The 19,340-nt window shown below is 45.6% G+C and overlaps 2 protein-coding genes across 3 annotated transcripts in view; one reads left to right on the top strand and one right to left on the bottom strand.

Moving 5' to 3' along the window:
- The window catches only part of LOC310682447 (DGAT1/2-independent enzyme synthesizing storage lipids-like), a 44,178-nt gene that overhangs the window by 11,860 nt on the left and 12,978 nt on the right, over positions 1 to 19,340 (bottom strand). Inside the window, exons 1-2 of one of the 2 annotated variants that reach the window (XM_083451340.1) lie at positions 19,171 to 19,213; positions 9,087 to 9,135 (exon numbers count right to left, since the gene is read on the bottom strand). The exons of the other annotated variant lie outside the window; for it this stretch is intronic. The gene's annotated coding sequence lies outside the window, so the exon portion shown is untranslated. Of the gene's footprint in view, positions 1 to 9,086; positions 9,136 to 19,170; positions 19,214 to 19,340 lie in introns of those variants that run through there. 2 annotated transcript variants of the gene reach the window in all.
- The window catches only part of LOC310682498 (DGAT1/2-independent enzyme synthesizing storage lipids-like), a 21,509-nt gene continuing 2,277 nt past the window's right edge, over positions 109 to 19,340 (top strand). Inside the window, exons 1-2 of the mRNA XM_083451442.1 lie at positions 109 to 1,308; positions 1,717 to 1,777. Coding sequence (XP_083307568.1) covers positions 1,015 to 1,308; positions 1,717 to 1,777 — 355 coding nt within the window. The 5' untranslated portion in view covers positions 109 to 1,014. The remainder of the gene's footprint in view (positions 1,309 to 1,716; positions 1,778 to 19,340) is intronic.

The raw sequence follows: 19,340 nt of genomic DNA, 5'->3' as shown, positions 1-19,340 counted from the left end.
ATAATGTGACATCTGCTTTCTATGCTGTAACTGGAGGCTCTCATATAATAATTGCTGCTGACTTTAATACTAGAATAGGACAAGATTTAGGAAAATGCATCTCTAAGTTGTTGATTTCCTCAAGTACAAAGAGTTTGCAAAATTCAGTAATTAGTAAAGATGGATATTCGTTACTGGAAAGAACAACACAAATTATGGGAGTCTGCTTGGGAGCATCTGCACTAGCAAACCAGCTGCGCAAAATCCTCTGTATTCAAACCCCACTAGGTGGCAGCTGGGACGGGGTGGGAGCTACAGCTAAGGAAAACAGCAGAAGCCCAAGTGAAGCCCCAAAGACATGTCCGTGGCTTTCATAGCTAGTCCAACCTATTACCAAATCTGCACACAGATCCCAGAAAGCATGGCCCCACCCAAACACATGGCCAATCAAGCACTCCCACACACAGCTTTTATGCCCCCATGTGACACTGCAATCAAACACATGTGGCACCCTTGTTGTAGTGTTCATGGCTCTCCACTGCCACTCCCCCCACATCATCTTCCTCTGATGACACCACAGAAAGGTCATGGAAGGAAGGAAGGAAGGAAGGAAGGAAGGAAGGAAGGAAGGAAGGAAGGACCGAGCCCAAAGTGTGCTCTTTGGGGGTATTCCACTGGTTCATTAATGCAGCATATATTCTCTACCCATATATCTGTGGATGAATCTCTGCTGTTTTCCACCAGCAAAGCCTCCTCTGTGCCATGTGTTTATCTCTCTCTCTGTGTATATACTATATCCAAAAGCTCTGCAGTCCAAAAGGATTTGGGTGGTGCAGCAAGCACTATGGACTGTATTTTTATCATAATGCAAACTTGAATGTACTACAAACTTGACTTGAGGAACACATGTCTAAAAAGGTGGCCACCTCAGCACTCAACCCCACTTAATGTGCTTCCCCCAAAAAGCCTACTGTTAGAACATCTGAACAAAAGCGAAATTAGCATAAAGTCCCCCTCCATGAAATCCTAGTTGAAATGCATTGGCAGAGAGCTATGCTTGTGATCCATAATAGTGCAATATCTTTGGACACTTGTATTGCAGCCACACTCTTCTTCTATTTGGGTCTTATTTTGTCAGGATGGAAGACGGCTTTAGATGCAGCCGGGTTGAAAGATTTCAATAAAGCTGAATGTGTGGAAATTTTGAAGAAAGGCCATTCACTGGGCATTTTCCCTGGTGGAGGTAGAGAAGGAAACTTCAGTACTGACTACAACATAATGTGGGGTAACCGCACAGGTTTCGCTCAGATAGCTTTGGAGGCAAAAGTGGTGAGTGATCTTTGTGCAATTTGCATTGCCTTCAGGATTATCCTAGATAAGACGTAATGTGTTGATATCCTTGATCTAGCAAGTAGTTGAGGATGGCAAATCCCCTGTTTGGGGGTCAAATGATATCTGAAGTTCCAAGTATTTCCCACCACTGCTTTTTTTTTTTTTAAGCTATTGTAATCAATTACATTTAAAAAGAAAAATAGCTTTTTTCCCTCTTCAATTCTTGAAAATCTGGGGGACAGCATGTGCAATTTGAAGTCAATTACATCAGGCTTGTCATTGCAATACCAGATGCGGAGCATTATTCCTCATCCTTAACCAAAATAAAGGTGGAGCGGGTGGGGTGAAGTAATTCTCCAGTTCTCAGCTACCTTTTGATTTTGATTTTTGATTTTATTCTTTTAGCCCATCATCCCTATATTTACACAAAATGCTTGTGAAGCATACAGGAACATTGGAAAGTCAAGTGAGTATCAAGAAATCTGCTTTCAGACAATAAAGATTTTATAATTATATACATTTTTTTAGAAACAGAATATCTTTTTACTACTTTCTAGTAGAGTTTATTCAGTGTACACTGATCTGCAAAAGTTTTGCTGCCTGTCCTTGCTAAGTTTTTTCTTAGATTTAAAAGATAGCTATAATCTATAAAAGTGGTAGGAACCCCAACATGGAGGGGAACTGAGCAGGAAAAATCCCATATGATCCAAATATAACAGCTGGAGAGCTGGCTGAAAAAGTAAGTGAACTCTACACAAGGAAGTAAAAAAGCAGAATATTGTTTTCCTGTTGGGTTCTCTCTTTCAGCTCTAAACTGTATTCTGCCTATTGACTTGCTCATTCTATACGACCAGATATAGGGTTTATTATATAGACTTTTGTGCATTGTGCTCATCAGTCAGCTTTCCCTCTCCGGAACTTGTTGAGACCACGAAAAACCTATGCATTTTATGTAGTGCTGCACAAAGAACTGCTCATGCAACAGGACCTCTTCTGCCCACCATATGCCCCAGAATCTGCCCCAGAGGTTTCCTCCAAGCCCCCTCCCCAGTGGGGGACCCAGTAAGCGCTGTACGCTCTTAAGCCTCAATAAAACTATTACTGAAGAACTTATGATGTTTGTGTGACTTTTTGCAACTCTGCACGTGAATGTGACACCATGCTACTCTGCTATTTTCACCCATGCCCTGCTGTGCTGTTTTCAGGAATGGAACCAGGAGGTGACTGTTTTTTCTCACTAGCCCTGTCAGCCATTGCCATTCTAAGAGAACGAATGAGTTCAGGCACCTCTTTTTCTGGAAAAATAGCACTCAGCATAGTGAAATATAACTCAATCGCATTTCTGCAGTTTTCCTCACATAACTGGAGGTAACAACCATGCAGGAAAACTGATACGTACCAAGCAGCTCAAGGCACTTATGTTTGGTTGTATCTCTGCCATTCTCATACAGTGCTCTTGGTAAAAAAAACATAAAGACAGTGGGCTGGATTCACGGAGAGATGAACAGTTTCCTAGTGGGGTTTCCTGGCCCTGGCTGCTCTTGCCCAACCCTCCATGCTGAAAAAGTCACTCTTGAGGATTGTGGGACAAGGGCTGTCATATTGCGCATCTGTAACTGGGAAAAAATTGGATTCTTTATTCTAATGGTTCTGATTCCTTTAGCTTTTTCCTCACAGATATGAATAACTGTGAATATCCATTTTGCAATATATTGATATAACACAATATTCCTTTGTTCTTCTTTCAACAGACAAAGACTGAAATTGAAAATCTTCGGGATAAACACCAAAAAAGGCCAGGAAATATATTAAGAGCTATTTCAGAACGATTTGATAAGCATTACAAAGCTAACTAGTCCATATAAAGCAGTTGTAATGTTTATGATCATGCATTTGTAATAGAAAACTTTCATTATTATGTAATTAAAGCTAAGTTAAGATACACAGAATTGTGCTGGATTGTATATTAATTATTGTGAAGGGTCATTAGCTCATTAGCTCAGCCCCTGGTGTACATGCTGAAGGGCCTAAGTGCCTTCTTGTCCTATCCTGCAAAACTCCCAGAATTCCCCATTTGGAGACTTACACTGGTAGCACCAGAATCAAAGAGTGTAACGGGAAGGCGAGTTTTTAATTGAACTTCACAATAATGCTATATCTGAAAGAGTAATTTTTTACAAATCTTCTGTATCAAAACAGTGACACTTCTTTTGTGTTTATAAAAGGCTGTTCCAAGATCTGAGCCCTGTAACACAAATCTTTCTGCAGAAGCTCTTGTGTATGCTCATTGAGTCTCAGGACTTGGACAGCATAATGATGATACTAAAACACTCACTTGCTGAACAAGAACATTGAATACATGGAGTAGGCTTTGCTATCAAAAACAATCTTGTGAAGCTCTTGTCAAAAGTCCCTACCGGCATGATACCGCATAGAGAAATGCTCCCTGATACCAAGATGAGGGATTCCTTTGGAATGCAGATAGAGTTAATTGATAAGAATAATGATCTGTTGTGAACTTGACGGAAGTGTACAATAGATAAGCTTTCCTGCTTTGGCTCATCTTCCTTTTTCTTTTTTTTTCCTTTTTCTTTTTTCTTTTCTTATTCCCATAATTGCTTATGTCATGTACTTCGATTTTTTTTGTAGTTTTTTGTAGTTTTTTCCCATTACTATTAAGAAATTTTCCTTTGTAATTTTGGTTGTCTATATTTATATGTATCTGTTTACATGTACCTGTTTAAAGCAAAATAAAAGTTTTTTTAAAAAGTCCCTACCGGCATTAATGAACGACTTTCAACTCACCAAAAACCAACAGGCTACTATTCTAAGTGCTTATGCACCAACGCGGGATGTTGATGAAGACATTAAATATAAATTTTACTCTCTGATAGGATGTCATCCTATCAGAGACCACTAAGGAGCATAATATTATCCTCCTGGATGATATTAATGCAAGAGTTGGGCAAGATTTCGATCTATGGCCTGGGACTATTGGGAAAGAAGGAATTGGCAACAGCAACCAGAACAGAATCTTTCTTTTGACTATATGTGCAGTGCACAACCTTGTTATTACCAACACAGACTTTTGACAAATATATATATGACGCAACAATGACACAAACCCGAAAGAGATTGTTCCGGTTTGTTTGTGAACGTTCTTTTGGAACCCAAATGTCCGACGGGGCTTCCGTGGCTTCTGATTGGCAGCAGTAGCTTTTTGCAGCCAATCAGAAGCCACGATTTGGTTTTCAAACATTTTGGGAATTTGAACGGACATCCGGAACAGATTCCGTTCAACTTCCAAGGTCCGACTGTAAATTTAAATCATCGAGGCACCCTCAGTCGAAGCACTGGCACCTCTTAGACAATGCAATTGTCCAAGCTGAAGATTGCCATGATGTGCTCCTTACCAGAGCTATGAGGAGTGCCAACGACTGCTGGACAGATTACTGATTAAGACGGTCCGCAATGGCTATCAAGATTATACCTCAACGCAGGCTTCCAGGAAGGAAACCAAGGTGCAAAATAAACACTGAAACCCTTCAAGATCCCATTAAGTGGGATTGCTTCCAAGCTACTCTTAAGGACCATCTACCTTCGGAGTTCCCTGATAACATTGAGGAACACTGGACCAAAATAAAAACATCCATTGTTGCAGCCCATGAACACCTGGTGGATAAAAAAATGCTCAAGAGATCCAGCACTTAGCCAACACTCATGATGCACAGAGTTTCTTTAAAGCCACAAAGACCATCTATGGGCCACTAATTCATGGCATATGCCCCCTATGCTCAACAGACAGTACCACACTTCTAAAAGATAAAAAAGCTATTGCACTGTGATGGAAAGAACATTACCAACATCTCCTTAACCACAACTCTCTGTAGCTACTGAAGTCCTCTCACAAATTCCACAAAAACAAATTAGAGATGAGCTTGCAGTATCTCCAAATCGGGGAAAGTTATTAACAGCTATTAGCCAAATGAAAAACAACAAAGCCACTTGTTATATGCCTGCGTGGTTCTCGAGAGTGAACAGGCAAGACTCTCACCGGTCTTTTCCAGGCTGTATTATCTGTACAAAAACATTTACAGTGCAGAGCGTCTCAAGTCCATGTCTGCTCAGTCGCTAGCAGAATCTGGGAGTGGGCGGTCCTTAAACTTTCCCCAGCATAACAGTCTTTGACCCCCATCCTTCTCCTCCCCTCTCTGCGCGTAAACTGACTGCGCAGAGAGAGCGCTGGCAAAGGGGGACTTGCCTCCCCCCCGCTTTGCTCAGGCTCGGTGTTGCGGCTCTCTCTAACATCTTCCGATCCCTGGACCCCTTCCCCACTGGAGGCGGGGCTTCCCCCCTTGCTGGAGGAAGAGCTGCTTTGCACGATCTTTGATCTTCGGAGGTTCCCTGTAACCCAACTGCCCTTCCACCTCTCGCCTCTGAGCTGATGGCAGTTCCCTGACACTAGTGGACCTGATGGGATACCTGCCTGTATATGGCCTTTATTGACTTGACTAAGGCCTTCAACACTGTAAATCGTAATGCCCCGTGGACTGTCCGTCTGAAAATTGGTTGCCCAGATAACATCATTCATAGAATCATAGAATCATAGAATCATAGAGTTGGAAGAGACCACAAGGGCCATCGAGTCCAACCCCCTGCCAAGCAGGAAACACCATCAGAGCACTCCTGACATATGGTTGTCAAGCCTCTGCTTAAAGACCTCCAAAGAAGGAGACTCCACCACACTCCTTGGCAGCAAATTCCACTGTCGAACAGCTCTTACTGTCAGGAAGTTCTTCCTAATGTTTAGGTGGAATCTTCTTTCTTGTAGTTTGGATCCATTGCTCCGTGTCCGCTTCTCTGGAGCAGCAGAAAACAACCTTTCTCCCTCCTCTATGTGACATCCTTTTATATATTTGAACATGGCTATCATATCACCCCTTAACCTCCTCTTCTCCAGGCTAAACATGCCCAGCTCCCTTAGCCGTTCCTCATAAGGCATCGTTTCCAGGCCTTTGACCATTTTGGTTGCCCTCCTCTGGACACGTTCCAGTTTGTCAGTGTCCTTCTTGAACTGTGGTGCCCAGAACTGGACACAGTACTCCAGGTGAGGTCTGACCAGAGCAGAATACAGTGGCACTATTACTTCCCTTGATCTAGACGCTATACTCCTATTGATGCAGCCCAGAATTGCATTGGCTTTTTTAGCTGCCGCGTCACACTGTTGGCTCATGTCAAGTTTGTGGTCAACCAAGACTCCTAGATCCTTTTCACATGTACTGCTCTCAAGCCAGGTGTCACCCATCTTGTATTTGTGCCTCTCATTTTTTTTGCCCAAGTGCAATACTTTACATTTCTCCCTGTTAAAATTCATCTTGTTTGTTTTGGCCCAGTTCTCTAATCTGTCAAGGTCGTTTTGAAGTGTGATCCTGTCCTCTGGGGTGTTAGCCACCCCTCCCAGTTTGGTGTCATCTGCAAATTTGATCAGGATGCCCTTGAGTCCATCATCCAAGTCGTTGATAAAGATGTTGAATAAGACCGGGCCCAAGACAGAACCCTGTGGCACCCCACTAGTCACTCTTCTCCAGGATGAAGAGGAACCATTGATGAGCACCCTTTGCGTCCGGTCAGTCAGCCAGTTACAAATCCACTGAGTGGTAGCATAGTCAAGACCGCATTTTACCAGCTTCTTTACAAGAATATCATGGGGCACCTTGTCAAATGCCTTTCTGAAATCAAGGTAGACTACATCCACTGCGTTCCCTTCATCTACCAGGCTTGTAATTCTGTCAAAAAATGAGATCAGGTTAGTCTGACATGACTTATTTTTCAGAAATCCATGCTGACTATTGGTGATCACAGCATTCCTTTCTAGGTGCTCACAGATTGTTTGCTTAATGATCTGCTCCAGAATCTTCCCTGGTATTGATGTCAGACTGACTGGGCGGTAATTATTTGGGTCCTCTCTTTTCCCCTTTTTGAAAATAGGGACAACATTTGCCCTCCTCCAGTCTGCCGGGACTTCGCCTGTTCTCCAGGAATTCTCAAAGATGATTTCCAGTGGTTCTGAGATCACATCTGCCAGTTCTTTTAATACTCTTGGATGCAGTTCATCTGGCCCTGGAGACTTGAATACATCTAAACTAGCCAAGTATTCTTGTACTATCTCCTTAGTTATTCTGGGCTATGTTTTCTCTGCTGAATCATTTGCTCCAAATTCTTCAGGTCGGGCATTGTTTTCTTTATCGGAGAAGACTGAGGCAAAGAAGGCATTGAGGAGTTCAGCCCTTTCTGTGTCCCCTGTTTGCATTTCACCATCTTCTCCTCTGAGTGACCCCACTGTTTCTTTGTTCTTCCTTTTGCTACGAACATACCCATAAAAGCCTTTTTTGTTGTTTTTAACCTCTCTAGCAAGCCTGAGTTCATTCTGTGCTTTAGCTTTTCTGACTTTGTGTCTACACGTGCTGGCTATTTGTTTGAATTCCTCTTTGGTGGTTTCCCCCCTTTTCCATTTTTTGTACACATCCTTTTTTAATCTTAACTCAGTTAAAAGTTCTTTAGATAGCCACCCTGGCTTCTTTAGGCACCTTCCATGTTTCCGTCTCATTGGTATTGCCTGAAGTTGTGCCTTTACTATCTCCCTCTTAACAAACTCCCAGCCATCATGAACTCCCTTTCCTTTTAGTATTACTGTCCATGGGATCTCACCCACCACTTCCCTAAGTTTTATGAAGTCGGCTTTCTTAAAGTCAAGAAATTGAGTCCTAGTATGCTTGGCTGCTCCTTTCCGCTGTATAGTAAACTTCAGAAGAGCATGATCACTTGTGCCTAATGATCCTTCCACTTCTACCCCATTAACCAGGTCATCGACATTGGTTAGGACCAGATCTAAAATGGCTGTTCCTCTTGTTGCTTCTCCCACTTTCTGGACAATAAAGTTGTCTGCAAGGCCAGTGAGGAATCTGTTTGACCTTATGCTCTTGGCTGAGTTTGACATCCAACAAATATCTGGGTAATTGAAGTCCCCCATTACTACTATCTCCCTTCCTTTTGCATGCTTGGCCATCTGTTCCATGAAGGCATCATCTATGTCCTCTGTTTGGCTTGGGGATCTATAGTAAACTCCCACAATGAGGTCACTGTTATTCTTCTCTCCCTTAATTTTGACCCAGATGCTCTCACTTTGGCTTTGAGGTTCTAAATCTTGGATCTCTTCACAGGTATACACATCCCTGACATATAACGCCACTCCTCCTCCTTTCTTGTCTGGTCTGTTTCTCTGAAATAGATTGTATCCCATTCGGTTCCTCCATGATAATATGACAGCAACAATCGCAGATAACAATGGCTCTCAACGTGAACCATTCACAGTGTGATCAGGTGTTAAACAGGGTTGTGTTATCTCCCAACTCTATTCATTATTTTCATTGCCATGATCCAACACTTTGTCGAAGGGAAACTCCCCACCAGAGTAGAAATTATATATCTAACAAATGGAAAGCTCTTTAATCTGAGTACGCTGAAGCAAAGAGTAAGGTTGCCATAACTTCCTTCAAAGAGCTTCAGGTGCTGATGACAGCGTAGTGTGTGCACACTCGAAGGAGGACCTCTAAACCATCCTAAATATCTTCGCAGAAGCTTACGAAATGCTTGTCATATTATACAACATCCAAAAAATCAAATTGATGCATCAACAAGCACAAAACAACCCCTATAGAGCGCCACAAGTCCAACTCAGTGGTGTAATATTGGAAAGTGTTGCTCACTTCTCCTACCGGGGCAGCTATCTTTCCACAAGGGCTGACATCCAGCATCGCCTGAGCTCTGCAAGTGAAGCTTTCTCCCGTGCAGAGTGTTTGAGGACCTTCGCAGGGAAACCAAAATGCTTGTTTACAAAGCTATTGTACTAACAACCTTACTGTATGCTTGTGAAACATGAACCACTTATGAACACCATCTCCAGCTCCTCAAAAGATTCCATCAATGGTGTCTTCCGCCTCAGCCGGATGTTGAGCATTTAGTGTCACCGCTCCCATACTGTGGAACACCTTTTCAGCAGAGATTTGGCAGGGGTCCTTGCTTTTCTCTTTCAGGGGTCTCTTGGAGACTTTATGACAATAGCCTAATGCAGTTTAAAAATGTTTTTAAACGGCCACTGTGAGAACAGCATGCTGGACTAGATGGGTCACTGGCTGGATACAGCAACTTCTTCTTATGCTCTTAAGAGGCCTCTGCTCCTTGGTTTAATAATATAAGATGCTTTTTCATGAATACTGAAGACTAGACAATGCTTCCTGAAGCATTGGCCTGATCCAACAAGCTCTTCTTACACTCTTTAGAGGCTTCGAAAGAAAAGAAACTTTCAATCTCCCTCTGCTTCATAGTTTAATAATAGAAGATGCTTTTTCATGACTATTGAAGATTGCTTCCTGAAATGAGCAGAGAAAACTTTTGATGGCTAGCAGTTATCAACCTAATAACTAGTGACTTCCAGGTCGACTGCAGATAATGGCGGACGATGGAGACCACTCGTCCTGAACAGCCCACTTGCTGCGAGGAGATGGGAAGGGAGCACGGTTAAAGCACCTTCTCAAAAAAAGTCTGAAGGAAAAGTTTCGGTTCTGAAGGGTCCAGCCTTGTCAAAGGATGCTCTCTGGGAGCTCCCAAAGCTTTGCAGGGAGCCATGGGAGCTCCGAGATTGAGCACAGACACACAGCACCATCAAGACCCACAGCAGACTTCCTCAAATAATCACTGAAAAAAGCAGAACAAAGGAAAACAGGAAATAAGAAATCAAAATAACAGATAAGGGGGGAAGCTAAGTGTGAGAAAGCAGAGTAAGAGAACAAGGACGGAAACATAATAGAACAGTGTGGCTGGAAAAATGATAACTGGGTTTTCTACTTTACTTTTCATTTTTTAATGAACATTTTCCCAAAAGAAAGGACAGAGCACCATCTAGTGGCATTCTGATATAATTACAAGTATTGAAAAGTACCGTATTTTTCGCACCATAGGGCACACCGGCCCTTAGGACGCACCTAGTTTTTTGGGGGGGAAATAAAGGAAAAAAATTTTATTTCCCCCCCAGGTGCGCTGCGCTAATTCCGAAGCTTGGGGTGTGTGGAGCTCAGCTCGCCCCAAGCTTCTGGGTGCCAGCAAGGTCTCCGCTAGCCGTGGGAGAGCCGCACAGCTTTCCCACAGCTAGCGGAGTGCTGTGCCAATCCCGAAGCTTGGGGCGTGCGGAGCTCAGCGCGCCCCAAGCTTCTGGGTGCTGGCAAGGTCTCCGCTAGCCATGGGAGAGCCGCGCGGCTTCGTGCGGCTCTTCCATGGCTAGCGGAGTGCTGCGCCAATCCCGAAGCTTGGGGTGTGCGGAGCTCAGCGCGCCCCAAGCTTCTGGGTGCCGGCAAGGTCTCCGCTAGCCGTGGGAGAGCTGGGTCTCCCACCGCTAGCGGATAGCTTCCTGAAGCCTGGAGAGCGAGAGGGGTCGGTGCGCACCGACCCCCCTCGCTCTCCAGGCTTCAGCGAAAGCTTGCATTCGCCCCATAGGACGCACACACATTTCCCCTTCATTTTTGGAGGGGAAAAAGTGCGTCCTATAGAGCGAAAAATACGGTAAGTTTTTCTTTTCTTTCTTCTACTTATTTTTCTTTTCCCCTCTCTCTTTTCATATTGAAATTGAGAATTAAAGTTTAAAATATTAGTATAATTATTTAAAATGATTTAGTTATTTCAAATAATAACTGAAAAAATTATTTATTATTTTGAACCTTTAAAAGGAGGAGGGGAAGTGGAGGAAGGAAGAAGGGAGAGAGGGGAGGAAAGAGGGGGGAAAGAGATTTTTTTTCCCCTTTCCTTTTTTCCCCTTTGCTGATAAAATTGTGGCCAATACAAGTTTCGCCCCTCCCATAGCAGGAAGGATGCCAAACTCCCACCTTTCCCCTCTTACCCTTCTGTTGCTCTCTGATTTTATCCAGTTGCTTAGAATGGGGACTGAGAGGCTGAGCTCAACTCTCCCCACTCTCACTCGACACAAACGCAGACCTCTGCTTATCTGCTGATTGCCTAGCAGTGCCCTGGATGCCTTCCAACTCTTCCTCTTATTGAGAGCTAATAGAGTCTTCCCCGGGAAGGGGAGTTGAACTGCCCTTTCTAAATTCTGTCAGCCAACACTCATCTGCAGAGTCTGTCCCTTGTTCATTTATTTCGATTTCTGAGTCTAACTCTTCCCCTGCACTCTGGGGGGGCACGTTCCTGACACAAGAGAGGATGAAGGAAGATACTGAAGTGGTGAAATTCATGAAGAGGCTCTAGATAGGATGGCCATTTTGGAATTAAATCAAAAAGATCTGATCAAAAAGGTCTGAGAGGTATTTCAGAAGATGTGATGGTGGAATTAAGTGAAAAAATAATAAAATAACTTGCTAACCTGATTGTATTGGAAGAAGAAATGGTTAGCGTGGCAGTGGACAAAAATTTTCATGTGAAATCTAGATAGGCTAAAGCAAAAAACCCAAAAAAACTGCTGAGTGACTGTTTGGGTTTTTTTAGCAAAGAGAATTCAGAACAGAGTAATACAGATTCACTACTAGAAAAATATCCAGATCGTCAAGCAGAAAATAATAATCTTGAAATAAATCCTGATGAGGTTGTTAAAGAAAAGAGTAAATTTCAAATATTTGGCAGATACACTGAAATATAACAAAATCCCTTATTGTTGGGTATAGCCTGATGCACAATCTTTTACACATAAAGGAAGAAAACAAAGGTGTTGGGATCCCACTGAAGCAGACTAATTCTGGAGAAAATATGAAAAAGAATTAGCAGGAGAAAGGGCATTTGGTTTGGAAGCAGGACAGGAAGAAGAACCAACAGAGGTTGAGACAAGAGACAAATAAACAAAGAACAAAATGACTGTAAATGGACTTAATAATAAAACTGAAAGAACAAGATTGAACATGTGGTTAAAAAGTTAAATTTGGATGTGATTTGCTTTCAAGAAACACACATTGTGAAGAAACATAGAAGGATTTTGATTAATAAAAGATTGGGAAAGGACTTTGTAGCCTTTGATGCAACAAAGAAGAGAGGCGTGGTAATGTATATAAAACCTGAACTGGATCCAAAGAAGAACAAGGAAGAATATTGATAACTCAAATATCATCACAAGGAGAAAAAAATATTGCCAATACAGTAGGTGTGTATGCACCAAATGAGAAAAAACTGGCCTTGAAGAAATTCTATTGGAAAATATGAGTTGAAATATCATATTGATGGGAGATATGAATACTGTAGCTTCCCTGGAATGGGATACGACTATAAGAAAAAGCAATACCCAATGCCTTTTTTCAGATAACAGGCAAATTAACCCTCATTGATATTTGATACATGAAGATATACTACGAGGTGTCTTGCCTGTGCTTGATAAAAGAATGGATAATTTTGAAAAACACCAATTTGCTGGATCTAGAAGGGTATAATAATAGATATGGGTGGCACTCCTACCTATGGTATAACAAGGCGAAAATACACAATGGTTTTACAAGTCATATATTTAGGAGGGCCTTGTATGATGTATGGGACAAGAATAAAAATTTATTAGAGAGAACTACACCTTGGTGGCTATCCCTGAATGAAATGTTAACAACAACAAAATTAAACATGGAGGGAAAGAGAGTAACTTATGAAGCTATTTTAGTGAAAACGGAGAACGGGTGGAATTAAAACCGTATGAGGATATAAAATGAGGTTTCACGGGATGGCTACAATATAACCAGGTGTAATGGTTCTAGGGGTTGCTTGTGCATAAATCGGTGCCAACACCTGGCTGGGTTGCCTGAGTGAACCTTTCCTGTCTGGACAGCCACTCACCCGTGGCTGTCTCAATCGCTGGCAGAATCCGTCAGTGGGCATTTCTTGAACTTCTTCCAACATAAAAGTTCTTTGACTCCCAGTCGCCGCCTACTTTCCCTGCGCGGAAGCCTTCTGCGCAGGGAGGGTGTGGGCACCGGGGGACCCGTGCTCTCCCCGCTGGTTCCCGGCGAAGAGTCTTGGAGCCACCTCGCCGATTCCCCCTTCTGCCCCCCTCCTCCACTGGTGCTACGCTGATTTCCTTCCCCAGAAGATGTGCTGCTTCTCTCCCTCCCAGGATGCTCTCCGGAATCCCTCTGAAGCCCTCCCTCTCCTTCTGGCTCCGATGGCAGTTCCCTGACATCCACCTTCTCCCTAGGGCCCCCTCCACCCCCGGAGAGATTTTCCGATACAACCTCATCTCCTTCCTCGGCCGACGATGCGGGGAATCCCCTGAAGGAGCTGTCACCATCCCCTGGGGATTCAAAACCAGTCCCCCACCCGCTCCGATCTCTCCCCACAGGGTGGACCTCCCAGTCTGATTCTTCTCCCTGTGACACCTCTCCTCCCTCCTCTTCGGAGGCCGGAAAACCCACAAAGTCCCCTTCGTTGTCTGTGGTTCCAAATTCTTCCTCCCAGAATCTCGCTAGTGGTTTTGGCTTATCCTGGAACAAACTGGAATTCTTCCACCAGATACCTGTCATTGATTGACTCAGCGGGGACTGACGTGTTTTCTGACCTGGGTTCTCCCTCCCAAGCTACCAAGTACTCCACCTGGCGACCTTGCCACCTTGAATCGAGGATTTCCATGGCTTGGTTGCGGTGTTCCCTCTCCTCTACCTGCGGGTGGGTGGTGACTCCTCCCTCCCGCCCCGGAAATTCCCGTCCCTCCCTGTACGGTGTAATTAGGGACCTATGGATCACCGGATGTATCTTCATGCTGTCCGGCAACCTGAGTTTGAACGCCACTGGGTTCACCTGCTGTGTTACCTCAAAAGGCCCCAGCCTCCTCGGCTGCAACTTCTTGCACCCTCTCCTTAGGGGTAACCCTTGGGTTGACAACCACACCCGGTCTCCTACCCGTATGGCCTCCCCCTCCCGACGGTGCTTGTCTGCCTGCCTCTTGTAAAGTTTCTTGGCCCGCTCCAAGTTCATTTTGAGTTGCTGGTGCAAGGCCTCCATTTCTTCTACAAACTGCTCGGCCACGGGTACACTCCATGCTTCCTCCCCCCTCCCCAGGAAGGCCCTGGGGTGACACCCAAAATTGGCCATGAACGGGCTCATTCCCGTGGACACATGTTCAGCGTTATTGTACGCAAATTCAGCCAAAGCTAGTTTCTCTACCCAATTGTTCTGTCTCTCGCTGACGTAGCAGCGCAGGTATTGCTGGAGTATACTGTTCGCTCTCTCTGCTTGTCCGTTGGTTTCTGGGTGTCTCGCCGTCAAGAAGCTCACCTCGACCTGTAGCAAGCTCATGAGCTTCCTCCAGAACCTGGAAGTAAATTGTTTCCCGCGATCCGAAATTACACTCGAGGGAGCCCCATGCAGTCTGAAAATGTGATCCACAAACAACCGTGCTGTTTCCTCTGCCGTCACTGTGTGTGAGCAAGCTATGAAATGGCACATTTTTGTCAGTAGATCGACTACTTCCATGACTGCTGTCTTTCCCCTTGACTTGGGCAAATCTGTCATAAAATCAATGGACACCACCTCCCAGGGCCTCCCCGGTGTAGGTAAGGGTTCCAGTAACCCTGCAGGGGCAGCCCCCTCTCTCTTTGCCCTCTGGCATCGGTCGCACCCCCGTACATATTCCCGTATGTCTTCCCTCACCTTGGGCCACCAGAACTGCCTGGTGACGAGCAGCATGGTTTTGTGCTGCCCAAAGTGCCCCGCTGTTGGGTTGTCATGGAGCTGTTTAAGTACCTTTCCCCTCAAGGTCTCCCCCGATACATACAGTACCCCCTTATAGTACAGTAGCCCTTCCTTTTCCTCAAACCCTCCATGGTCTTCCCTTCCATCCTGGAGTTCCCTGATTTTTGCTTGAGCGAACGCATCGTCTCTAGTAAGCCCTGCCAGTTCTCGTTTCCCAACCAACGTTCCCCCACACACCCACCAGTCTTCGGGAAACACGTGTCAGACCTCTGCTGGTCCCTTTCCCTCCAGGTATTCCGGTTTCCTGGAGAGAGCATCTGCTCTTACGTTTTCCCTACCCGGCACGTATCTGATCTCGAAGGAAAACTTGGTGAACTCCTGGGCCCATCGAATCTGCCTCTGGTTGAGCACCCGCACGGTCCGCCAGTATTCCAAGTTCTTGTGATCAGTACAAACCTGGATCTTGTGCCACGCCCCTATCAACAGATGTCTCCATTGCCGAAAAGCCGCGTAGATCGCAAGCAGTTCGCGGTCATACACAGTGTTGTTTTCCTCTGACTCGCTCAGCTTCCTTGAGAAGAAGGCGCACGGCATCCAGTCCTGCTTGACCCCAGGCTGCAAAAGGACCGCTCCAACCACTCGGTCGGATGCGTCCGTCTCCAGTCTCATGGGCTTTTCCAGATCAATGTGTAGGAGTTGCTCTTCTGAAGCGAACGCTTTCTTCAGCCTTTCAAAGGATTGCTGGGCACTTTCTGTCCATGCGAACTTCTTCTTGCTACTGAGACAATCTGTTATGGGCGCTGTAAAGTGAGCGAAGTTCTTTATGAACTTCCTGTTGAAGTTGCTGAAGCCTAGGAACCGCTGCACATCCTTTCTGTTTTGGGGGGGGCTTTCCATTCCAGCACTGCCTTCACCTTACCCGGGTCCATAGCTAGACCCTTGTCTGACAACCTGTACCCCAGGAACTCGACCTCCCGGGCGTGAAATTGGCATTTTTCCAGCTTGACCCACAACTGATGCTTCTGCAGTCTCTGTAGCACTTCCCTGACGTCTCTGACGTGTTGCTTCTCATTGTCCAAATAGATTAAGACGTCATCCAAAAAGGCTACGCAGTTCTTATACAGCAGGGGCCCCAACACGTGGTGCATGAACGATTGAAAGCAGGCGGAGCCCGATTGTAATCCAAATGGCATGACTAAGTACTCGAAGGCCCCCAGGGGGGTGAACATGGTTGTTTTCCATTCGACCCCCTCCCTTATCCTAATTAAATTGTACGCTCCCCTGAGGTCTAGCTTGGTAAAAATCTTTCCCTGCCTCACACGTGTCAAAATATCGTCAATCCTGGGCATTGGGAAGGTCACGGGTTCTGATACCAGGTTCAGTGCCCTGTAATCCACGACCAGTCTGGGCTGATTAGTCTCCTTTTTGTCCACAAAGAACACTGGACTGCCCCCCACCACCTTCGATTCCCTTATGAAACCTCTCTTCAGATTCTTGTCAATGAACTGCCTCAGCTCCTGCATTTCCCGATCTGACATGGCATACAGCTTACCCACTGGTAACTGAGCCCCTGGAAACAGGTTGATCTCACAGTCAAAGGGCCTGTGGGGGGGTAGTTTGTCTGCCTCCCTTTCACTGAAGACCTCCTTCAAATCAGCATATTGTGGTGGCACCTGCCCTTTCAGCTCCAGGGCCAACCCCACCACTCTGGCTACAGTCAATCTTGGCTCCTCCCCCCCCCAGACAGTGTTCTGAGCAGTAAGCTGACCCAAAGGTGACCAACCGCTGATGCCATGACACCACCGGGTCATGCATTGCCAGCCAGCTCATTCCTAGTATTATTGGGGGTCCTGCCAGCGTGGCCACTTGAAAGGCAATGGTTTCCGTGTGCCTGCCGACCCTCATTCGCATTGGCAGTGTCTGGTGTGTCACTTCTCCTCCCAGGAGTTCCCTGCCATCTATGGTGTTCACCTGCAAGGGAAAATCTAGTGGCAGCAGGTGGAGTTGGTGCTCCAGGGCGAAGTCTCTGCTGAAGAAATTGCACGAGCTGCCAGAATCTAGCAGTCTCTCCACCTTGACCGGGTGCCTGTTTGGGAGTTCTAGCACCACCTCTACGGCTATTGCTGCCTTGGGAGGGTCAGGCTGGGGCACTTCTATTGGTTGCTGGCCTGGCTGCTGGCCCCACTGGTTGGCAGCCAGGCGTTGGCTTTTCCCTGCACCTGCCCCTCCTCCCCCTCCTCGTCGTGGCCTGCAGCCTCCATCATGCCTTGCCAGACCTTCCGTTGAGGGCAGACCTTGGCAAAATGTCCCGGTTGCTGACAGAGAAAGCACTTCTTGGTAGTTTTCCAGTCCTTTCCCTCCCTCTTCCGACCTTCGCCAGCGTTTGAAACTTCGTGCGCGCGCGCTGCATCAATTTCCATTGGCTCCGCCGCCTGGGAAGGCTCCCTCGGTATTTCAAGAATGCAGTTGTCATGGAAACGTCCCTCTCTTATCTCCCGCTTCTCCTGAGCCCGCGCTTCCTGGCGTACACCAATCTCAAGCACAGCCTTTGTGAGTTCATCCATTGACCGCTCGGGACAATTTGTCTTTCACCGCGGGGGACAAACCCCCCTCAAACAACATCTGCATTGGTTCAGAGCCCAGATCCCACCCAAGCTTGTGGACTAACATCGCAAAACGTGACCAGTAGTTTCTGACGGACTGGCTCCCCTGCTTGCACACCATCAGCTCCCAGCGTGTCACGCTTTGCTCAACCTCGCTAGAGTACATCGCGTCCATCGCGTGGTAGAACTTCTTGAGATCTTTCAATGCGTCATTCCGCGTCGCCATTAAGGGCCTGATCCACTCACACGCCCCATCCTGCAGATGTCCCACAATGTAAGCCACTCTCTCCCCGTCATCAGCAAAGTCTTATTTCTGCAGTTCTAAAGCGTATTGGATTTCCGGTCGGAATGCATTGTAATCTTGGGGATTTCCACCAAATATGTGTACCAGCCCCTGAACCTTCCTCCCTATTGGGGTGGCTCTGACCTGTGTATCCTGAACCCATCTCTCCTCCAGCCGCGCCGTCAGGGTAGCTACATGCGCCTCCAGGTCTCGGTTTCTCTTGACCAGACCTCGCACCAAGGCTTCTTGCTCCGTCCCTCCCGGCTCTGTTTGGCTAATCGTGCTGTCTCTCCAGAGCTGCGCACAAGCAACGTCAGCGACTGACGGATTGCTGTAATGGTTCTAGGGGTTGCTTGTGCGTAAATCAGTGCCAACACCTGGCTGGGTTGCCTGAGTGAACCTTTCCTGTCTGGACAGCCACTCACCCGTGGCTGTCTCAATTGCTGGCAAAATCCGTCAGTGGGCATTTCTTGAACTTCTTCCAGCATAAAAGTTCTTTGACTCCTAGTCGCCGCCTACTTTCCCTGCGCGGAAGCCTTCTGTGCAGGGAGAGTGTGGGCACCGGGGGACCCGTGCTCTCCCTGCTGGTTCCCGGCAAAGAGTCTTGGAGCCACCTCTCCGATTCCCCCTTCTGCCCCCCTCCTCCACTGGTGCTACACTGATTTCTACACTGGTGCTACACACGATTTAACCCTCATTGATATTTGGAGAACAAAACACACACTGACCAGACAATTCACATTTTATTTTAGCATGAATAACTGTGAGCAGAACAGACTCTGTATGGACTTCTAGAGATTTTTCTATTAAGGTAAAGAAGGTAGAAATTCTACATCAGATCACAACTCTATTATTGTGGAATTAAGAACAGGGCAAGGTTTCCCAATGAGATGGAGATTAAATGATAATTTATTTAACGATCAAGAAATATTAGAAAAGTGGGGGGAGATGCTAATGGATTATTTTGAAATTAATTTAAATGAGAAGACAGATTTAAAAGTAGTATGAGATGCGAGTAAGGCAGTTATACGGGGGGCTTATTCTGCAAAGCACATACCAAAAAAGATGAGAGAGTTGAAAAAGCAAGAAATCTTAGAAGAAATAAAAAGAAAAGAAAAAGAACTAATAAATTCCCCAAGAAAAGAGTTAGTGAAACAGGATATTAAAAGATTATAAACACAGTTCTCAATGATAATAAATCAAGAAATAGAGTAGAAAATAAAATATTTAAAACAGAAACAATATGATTACCTTCATCATAAAATGAACCAACTGCAAGGCCAGGTTCCCACTTGAGCACTGTGCTCCAGGTGTTGGTTGGTAACTTGAGGCTGTATTTCTGTTATGTCTTTTATGTGGAACTGCCCTTGGGCCTGATGAAGAAATACCAGCAGGTGTAGAATAGGTGGCTAGATTGCTGA

This window comes from Podarcis tiliguerta (genome assembly GCF_965153285.1).
Source record: "Podarcis tiliguerta genome assembly, chromosome: 7".
In the NCBI taxonomy this organism is placed as follows: Eukaryota; Metazoa; Chordata; class Lepidosauria; order Squamata; family Lacertidae; genus Podarcis; species Podarcis tiliguerta.
This window is presented reverse-complemented; position numbering and strand designations above follow the sequence as displayed.